Source organism: Alexandromys fortis, unplaced genomic scaffold (assembly GCF_014885135.2).
Source record: "Alexandromys fortis isolate MF-2015 unplaced genomic scaffold, M_Fortis_MF-2015_v1.1 scaffold_323, whole genome shotgun sequence".
NCBI lineage: Eukaryota > Metazoa > Chordata > Mammalia > Rodentia > Cricetidae > Alexandromys > Alexandromys fortis.
The window spans coordinates 549719-559277 of NW_026068278.1; the positions used below are offsets into that span (position 1 = coordinate 549719).

General features: G+C 34.5%; 1 gene segment (V, D, J or C); it reads right to left on the minus strand.

The window, feature by feature from the left end:
- Positions 1–2130: 2130 nt before the first annotated feature.
- LOC126494696 (immunoglobulin heavy variable 3-72-like) lies at positions 2131–2709 on the minus strand. The segment is given in 2 exon segments: positions 2131–2462; positions 2565–2709. Coding segments are annotated over 2 exon segments (378 nt in total).
- Between the last annotated feature and the right edge of the window lie 6850 nt (positions 2710–9559).

The window sequence follows — 9559 nt, forward strand, 5'->3', positions numbered from 1 at the left end:
ATTATCTGCATGTTGCTATTATATAAGAGGGAGTTCTGATGACTCCCCAATTTTAACTTATATTATGTTTAATTAAGGTAACTCATTTACAGATTTAGTGGTTCAGTCCATTATCATGATGTCCGTTATCTTGGTATACAGGCAGATAAGGTGATGGTGTGGTGGCCTGAAGTCCTACCTCTTGAATGAATCAGGAATTTGTCTGAGACATAGAGTAGAATTCTCAATATAGGAAACCTGGAAGCCTGACCCCAAAGTGACACAATTTCTCCCAAAATGACATACCAACTCAAAAAGTCACATTTCCTTATAATGTCCTATAAGATTATGGGGCCAATTATATTAAAAGAAGCATAGCTAACTTATCTCAATCTTAGTCTGATTTTATAAAATAAAATAAAACGCTTATATGCTTCAGTGTATTAACTTGGGTTCACCTCTGAGAGGCCAAAAGGATTCCATATAATTACTGAAATAAACAATCTGTTTCACAACTAGTATTTGTCCTAGTCTTCAGAATTGGATCTATCTCTTCCCCACACACTCTTTCTCTCAAAGTCTGCCTCCCCTGTTCTTGAGTTTTCAACTCCCTCTATTGCCAGACAAATGGGCTTAAATGTTCAAATATTCATCCACATAAAGAATTCCTTAATTGGCCTATTTTACTTTTTCTCCCTAGTTTATTTACTGTATCACATTGAATATCAAATGTAGACTGCTCCATCAAATAGCTTCTATTGTTCCTTCACAATTTGCATTCTTGGACCAGTTTAAATTTGCTCCCCCAAGTAGACCTGCCTTATATATTGCTCCATGTGAAGTCCACATGACCCTACTCCTAGAATTTTTCTCAGAACCTGGTCAGGTAATGAACAGACTGCTCTTTCCAGCCTAAAGCAACATTCCAGTTTCTTTGGCCCCACAAAACATGAGTGAGGTTCAGTGTCATTAGGAAATAGTCATAGACAAGGTTGCACATTGCTTCTTATAATTTATTTATTATTAAAATAAGGCTGGGATCCTAGCTTTTAAACCTGGGAAAAGTGGCTGAGGTGCCTATTTAAAATACCAAAGCAGAGTGAGGCCACCAGATTCTACCTGTATCCTTCAGTTCTTACCTGTTATAGGATATTTGTGGCAGGCATTTCCTTCCATCTACCTTATATATTGCATCCTTGGGGCTCTGCTTCTCTCTCCCAGCTATTATTCTGTGTATAATCTAACTATTTTAGTCACATGGGCCTTTCATCTCCCCTTAGGGCCTCTTGACTGATTCACTTGGTTCCCTCTCTCCTGTACCTTATCCCTCCATCCACTCCTCACATTGCTCAGGGTAATATTCACTCTAAACTCTCCCAGACACCTTGCCTCTGGTTCTGTTCTCCCACATATCTATAATAAACATTCTCCTCCACCATACTTGCTACCAGTCATATATTTTTAACTTTCATTTCTTTTTTTCATTAACTTTCAACCTTCTTCACATCCCACTGAGTTTCTTATAGCCTAGGCCTCAGCTGAACTTCAAGTAGTTTCACATATCTGTTGAGAACAAAGGCCAGAAATTAGATAAACCTAAAATAATAGAAGATAGAAGATATGATGATGAAAGTTCTAGGTTAAGAAAATGAATCATGTGAAACTACAAAAACAAAGTACATTTATGCCTGGTGTGCACAGATCAGGAAAAACAGAATATCTGAGACCTGTGATGGTATGTTGGTCACTCAGGGTTGTGTCTCTGCCTCTGTGGTTACCAGGATCCCATCATAATACCCCTGAGGCTTTGCATTGAATCTTATGAGGGTAAATATTTCCCAATACCATAGACCTTCCCTAGCATTTGATCCTAGTTTCCTCACCATAGTCATTTCTGTTATAAAAGGTGATTTTTTACAAGCAATTTATGTTGACTGTGTGGTGTATATATTTTATTTGTGCCAAAAGAGGACTTTGATATCACAATTTCACAGAACATAAATACAGAAAACATTATGTGAAATCTGTAGACTGGTCATATAAAGGAGCACTGAATTCTGTCTGCACCTGTTCCTGCACTGCCTCATGTGTGCACTGTGCCCCCTGCTGGTTCTGGGAGTTGCTGCAGGGAGGTTTGTGTCAGGGTTCACACTAAAATCTTATTACTGTGTTTCTAGCACAGTAATAAATGGCGGTGTCTTCAACTCTTAAGCTGTTCATTTGCAGGTACAGCATGCTTTTGGAGTCATCTCTTGAGATGGTGAATCTGCCTCTCACAGACTCTACATACTGTGTTGCATAATTATCAGGTTTGTGTTTAATCACTCCAACCCACTCTAGGCCCTTCCCTGGTGCCTGGCGGACCCAGTGCATCCAGTAATCACTGAATGTGAATCCAGAAGCTGAACAGGAGAGTTTCAATGACCCTCCTGGCTGTACCAAGCCTCCCCCAGTCTCTACCAGCTGCACATCACACTGGACACCTGCAAACACAGAAAATCTTGTCACAAAACTACAATATGTCCATTGTCACTCTCACTTATATTTGCCCAAATACTTAGCATCTCTCTTTATCTATAAATTACCTTTGAAAAGAGCAAAAAGGAAAATCCAGCTTAGCCAAAAGTCCATCTTAGATGTTCTGAGTTCAGGTCTAACAACAAAATGGGAGGTTTTGTGAGTGCAGACCTGGGTGCCTCTGTCAGAACTGTAGAGTCACGGCTATTTTTCATGAACAGAAGAAAAATATTTGCATATCTTCATAATATATGAGGAACTGAGTGATGTCCAACTTAGAGGAGACAGTTTTAGTACAGATGTCTGAAATAAAATAAGCACTGAACTAGCATTTATAGGATCAAATTATCACTTATTGTCTTAGGGACATAGCTCAGTTGGTAGAGGATGTTTTCCATGCCTGAATTTCCTGTGTTCATTCACATTCCTGCATATCATAGGATTGGGTTAATAATTATTTATATGAAATGGTGTAACAAGAAAAAAAGAAAAAAATAGTTGCCTGTTATGAGTTTATGGATTTGTATATTAATATAAGTTATCAGGCTTACTTAACTATTCATTATATTTGTAAAATCCTTAACAGATTTTCTGTATATTATAATCAGTGGTATAGTAAGTATATCATCCTGAAATCTCTAAGATTGATTATCTCCTAAAGTAAAGAACTACTACATACATATAAATACTATCTGATACTACTTTTGAACAATCACAAAAACACATCTTGAAGATATATGTTTTTCATTTAGTTCTTCCAGGTTCATACCAATCACAGATACTTGCACTTCCCCATCACAAAGCTAATCCCAGTCCTTGGTGACCTCTCAAAAAACTCCAGCGGGCTTATTTTATTCCATGCTACATCCTTCTACTCCCTGCTACCTCAAATATTTGCCCTTTTTACACCATCAGATAAGTCTACTCATTCACATTCAATGATCCACTTGGGGCCTTAGAGACTTGCCTGAGTTTCACCACCAGCTAGTCCAGATTCTTCTTCTTCCACAGTGCACTTGCTTCCTAAGATCATATCCTACATGCCATCATATCACTTTCGCTATTTTTCCCATTTTAGGCAATCTTCACCATGTTCATGTTTGTCTGTACTGTTGGATAAAAATTGTTCATATTTTCATATTTAGCAGGTAGGCCTCCTATTCCTCAAAGTTCGTGCTTCTTAGTGCTCACAGGCAGGCTTTTTTTTTTTTTCAGAGTTTTTCTTCCCCTTGACTTCTATAGCAGAATAGTAGTGTTTGTTTTTCTCCTGGATTTTCAGACATCAAACTTATATCCTCAAATAAATGTTCTAATACCTTTATTAAAAAAGTTTTGCTTTTTAGTTCAGGTGGAAACATAACAATTTCCTAAGAACAAGTGACCCTGTCATGCCCAAGTAAAGTTAATACATTTTCAAAGGAAACCCTACACCTCAGGCTCAGGAAAATAATTCAGGACCAGAATTTTTCTCTGAGATTATGTTTTCTACACATGACTGGGATGCCAACCCCATAAAATCTTGACAATATCTATGTCTAAATAGATTTCCAAGGGAAAAGAAAAAGAAAATCTCTAAGGTCCCCAATTTTAAAGGAAGAATACAGGTTATCAATATCTGCTGATAGTGAGAGAATAAGTTTTCTTCAAGAAGCAGCTCTTTAATAGATAACTAAATCTCAAGTGACAGCATTAGACTCATGTTTATATGTAAATATGATGAAGCTCAATATGTTAAGCATAAACAGAAAAAGAAAGATGGACAGTGAGAAAAGAAAGAAACTGTTAAAGGTTAACTTAAGTTGAAGAATTAATGAATTTTAGAGATAGTGAATTTTGAATATGAGAAGAAAATGAGTGAGGATATTGATGTGTGCAGAAATTAGATGAAAAAATTAACAAAATATTTTAATTAAAAATTATGTAAACAAAAATGAATTCTCTCATATCATACTCTACTCCTTAGTTAGTAAGATTTGTTGTGAAATCACAGAATGGGAAGGCATGAGAGAATCTAGGATTAGGTTCATGAGCCAGAGGTGCAGGTTCAAGTCTGTCCTGGTGTCATGAACACAGGGAGGATTTGATTTCATTTCCTGCTGCAGTATAATGAGTTTTGTACTGAAAATATTAGACATATGAATGCTCATAGCAAAGGAGAGAGAGAAAATTGAGTAGAGAACAAATTAAGAATTATCCAATATTTATTATATATTTGGGATATAATTCAAAGACATATTTTAATATGTTTTTGACAAGAAACAGCACTCCACCTTATTTGTTATACTGAGGACATTATAATACACTGTTGCCAATTTTAGAAGAATTTTACAAATTTTACAAATTTTGAATCCAGGTATGAAGTTGAAGAAAGAATGTTCAAGGGTTTAGGTTACTGTTGATTGATGCAAAATGACTGGTGTGTGATACCCAGTGCTGAAATCAATGATATTTGAAGTCTATAAAATATTATTTTTCCATCAATACCTTCTGAAATTTGGATTATTAAGATTGTATTTATTGGTAGTCTGGTGCGGGCTGTGTTGGATTTAGAAATCCTGTACATGAGGTCACAATTTTTTTTACTACAAACATGCATAATTTTATTTTAAATCTCAAAACATTATAATAGTATTAAGAGAAATAGTTAGGTAACACAATTCAAGAGTTTTATGATAAATGTAACCAAATTTAAAATTTAAAAATCAACTTAAAATTTTTCTTCTTACAATCCATGAATCCTGATACAGACTTGAGTTAGCAGACATTTGAAGTAGCTTCAAAAAAATCCAAAAGACACCTAACAAATCTTCAACATATTTGGCCAGTCATAAATCTATTTTTTATAAAATCATACAAAACCCAGAGGTAGACATCTGACTTGACAGTGGAGTTCCTTGGAGATAGTATTTCTGGCTAACTTTTACATCTTAATTTAACCCATCTTCATTAATCTGTGCATCGCCATGAGGTTGTGGCCTACCAGCAAAGTTTCAGCATTTCTGTCTCCCGTCGAGGTTTAATGGCTTCTCTCTGACTCCACCCTTCTTTCTTCCAGCAATCAGTTTAGTTTTCCCTACCTAGCTCTCTTCTACTGTATCAGGACAAACCAGTTTTCTTTATTCATTAGTTGTAATCACATCATACAGAGAGGAATTCCACATCATCCCTGTGTTTCTTTTGACCATAATGCTCTTGATATATAAGAGTACGTGTGATATAAGGGGTGTGCTAATGAATTTAAGGTGAAATAAATGATAAGCAAACTGGGAACTATTTCTTTTATCTATTAGAAACTGATTCACTATTAACTAGTTTTAGTTAATATTTTTTTAACTTGAAAAATGCTTAAAGTTATAGCCTCCACAGTTAAAACAAGCAATTCTTTATGTTTGCTTTTATGCTGTTATGCATAGTGTGTGCATCTATCATTGTTCATGAGGCCTTCATCCACACTAATAATTAGGAACCAGAGATTCAACAATGAATGAAAGCTATGAACTAACCAGCAAAAAGGTATCTATCCAGTGTATGTCCTTACCTCAGAGAGAGCTAAGCAGTCTGTCTTACTCAACTGCATATCAATGCTTACTACAAATGTTGCAATGAGCTTTCCTTTGTGTTTAAAGAGGATGTCTTCTATCTATATAATTCTACCTACTGTCATCAATGTAAGAAATCAGTGACAACTGACTATCTCCAAGGAACTCCACTGTCGAGGTCACAATTTTGAAACATGCATAAAACTCAAAGTTAGGTCATGAAAACAATCTTAATTAAAGGAGTATAAATACTCTCTGAGATTATTATTTGACCAATAATAAAAACATATTGAATACTTGTGTTTGCCCCTTAGCTCTTCCAGAGGTAGCTTCCCCAACAATGCAGACCCGATTCTCCCCATCAAAAACACACTCTCAGCTCTCTGTAACTTCATTAAGTTCCCTGGTATTTCTATTTAATTTTATGCTTTATTCTGTTGTCACACAGATCCTCATGGACATGCCTATCACTCTTCATTAGTCAGGTCAACCGTTTCTCACAAAACAAAACCCACCTGTTCCTTTAAATACCCACCAACTTACATGAACCACCAGATAGTTAGTCCATTTCCTCTATTTCCCCCACCTTACTCTTTTCCAATGACATATTTCATCTTTCCATAATGATGTCTTTGTTTTTTCCTGCAAGTTAGGCAATCAGCTCCATGGTCTTGCTTCTCTGAACTTATGAAAACTCATTGATATTACATACCAATAGGCTTCAGCTCCTCTAGGTTCTTGCTTCCATGTGCTCCTAGATTTCTTGGCTTTTTACAGAATCTTTCATGCCAATGCCTCCAATTATACTTGCACCAACTCATGTTATAAAATGTTTTCTCCTCATGATCTCAGAGACCCTGTACCTATTGATCCAAAAGTCTCGTGACTATAGAGTTAACAAAGCTGACCAAATGTAGAAATTCCAGACTTAAAGAGATACAGAAAAAAGCCAAGTGAGGAGAGGACAATCAATGGGTTGTTTTGATCCTGGAATAGTGTCAATTCACTTAAAGAGTACTCTTTAATACCAGTTGAATGAAAGAAAATATGTCTCAACCTTCTCAAGAATCAGTCCCCTACTGAAAATTGTATATACCAACACTGTAAAAATAAAAGGATTTGAAAAAAAAAATGAATTTCTCAACAAATAATTATAAACTTAAGAGTCTCAGACCAAAATTCAGCTGACCCCACTGTAATCCAGAACAACATTAAAAATTTCAATGGAAATATATCCCCTGAAAAACTGGATACCCTGGAACAAATAGAAATTCTGAGTTCATATCATATACCAAAATTAATCCTCAAATATATAAAAATATTTAACAACCAATTATCAATAAATTGGTATTGTTCTTAAAAGCTTCATCTTAAAGAACAGTTTAGAAGCAGAGAAAGTCACTGTTGAATTGTCTCATTTCCAAGGAAGACTTAGTAACACTTCTTCTTAACTGCCGTATGATATAAAGTGACTGAACATTTAAATTCACTTGAGGATTCCTGTATTATCTTGCTACGAAAAAAGCATGATGCAAAAATAATGAATGTTTCCCTTGATAAATATATATTCAAATTTCTTAGTAAAATAATTGTAAATCAAATTTAGTAATTTCAATAATACAAACAAGTGGACATCTTCAAATGCAAGGTTGGTTCAACCTACATTTTTCTATCAATAACATATCCTACATGAATTTGTATAAAAGTTGAAATAAAATAATTATTTCAAGTGATGCTGAAAGATCACTTAGCAAAGTTCAACACACTTTCATGAAATAAGTTCTGGAGTCTTTAGAAATAGATGCTATGAACCTAAAAAGAAAAGTCACATAGACAAAATTATATTAAATTAAAACAAGCTGAGAGCATTTTCTTTAAAAGGAGAAACAGATGAAGAATATTTAATTTTTTTACTTATCATTTGGCTTAGCGCTTATACTCTTAGCTATAGTTTTGGTAAGAGAAATGACATGAAATGTATCAGAATATGAAGGTAATAAGTCAAATTGTTCAAATTTGCAGATGACATGATGATTTACTTAAAAGTCCCAACAGTGTCTGGTAGAAAACTGTTGGATCTAATGAATACAGTAAAGTTTCAGAATACAAGTACTAGTGCAAAAACAAATGCAAAATAAATTGCCAAATCTCTATGTCCCTCCACTCCTGTGTAACTTCTTGCATAGTAATGAACTCCAATGACAATTACATGAATGATTTTCCAGGCAAAATTACAAAAGAATAATTATGCCTCTGTTGGTTGAACCCAAAGATTATATGAATATTCTGCAAACAAAATCAATAAATGCTGAATGAAATGAGAAGGAAATCCAAGCTATAAAAACTGACAAAGAATTGCTGAAGAAGAATTCAGTTGATGCTGGAAATGGTCATAATATTAATTCAAAAATCAAAATACGCTAAGTGTAATATTCACTGTAGAATGAATCATATAAAAATAATAATCAAGAATTGAAGATATTTAAAAGGTAAAGAGTCATTTAGTAAAGGATGATGAGAAAAAATTTTAAATGTGTATGAAGAGAACATGGAAAAACTTTTGATAATGGGAAGAAATCATGGAGAACAGCATAGCAAAAGCATAGAGAATATTTATCTGTAAAAACATAGAAAAAATGTGAAATATTGAGTTACCTCTAGTCCCTAACAATCACCAAATTGTTAACTTATCAAGGACCCATGGGTGGCAGACAGAAACACTGATTATGGAAAACAGAAACAGAAAAACAGACAGTATTATTTTCTAGACCACACTTGTCCTTTTTCCAATTACCTTAGCCCTGTGTGAACAGAGAATTTTGCCCTGTTTTCCACTGAGGAGATAAGAAGACTATTTCCCTGGAGTAGATTAATTTCTCCCTGGTGATTAGAAGAATATTTGAGTTTTTACTCTTACGGGTTGGGATTGCCAAGATCTTAGGTTCCCTTGAATACTCCAGGAAGTCTGTTAGTAATTTTCTCTTAATCTCACATAGTCATGATAGAATATCACTTCCCATGTTCTACATAAAATACATTATTTAATATGAGACTGTGCTACTGCGAACAAAATTTTATTATATGAAAGGATGAAAAGGAGGTAATTCTTATATTAACTAAAAAGATTACCTTAGTACTTAAAACCACACAAGAAAATTAAATTTACTATTTCTTCCTTGATTCTCTAAAAGTAAATAGATCACATATACTTTTAGGCAACACTGTGATTTAGAAAACACCTATGGATGGTAAATTTGCCATGTTAGCTCTTAAAGACTTGGTATCAAAGAGGATTAAATATTTGTTTTATCTTAGCAGGAGGGAAGGTACGAGCTATGTTTTGGAAGACACTACTCTGTAGCATATCTTGTCACAGAATTCTCTTTTCAGTGATTCGGGTGCTCAAGACCATCTCAGAATATCTCTCCTACATGCAATCTTCTTCTCCAGCAGTTATCAGATATTTTCTTTTTTTTTAAATATAATTTTTTATTGAAAAAAAAAAAGATTTCCGCCTCCTCCCC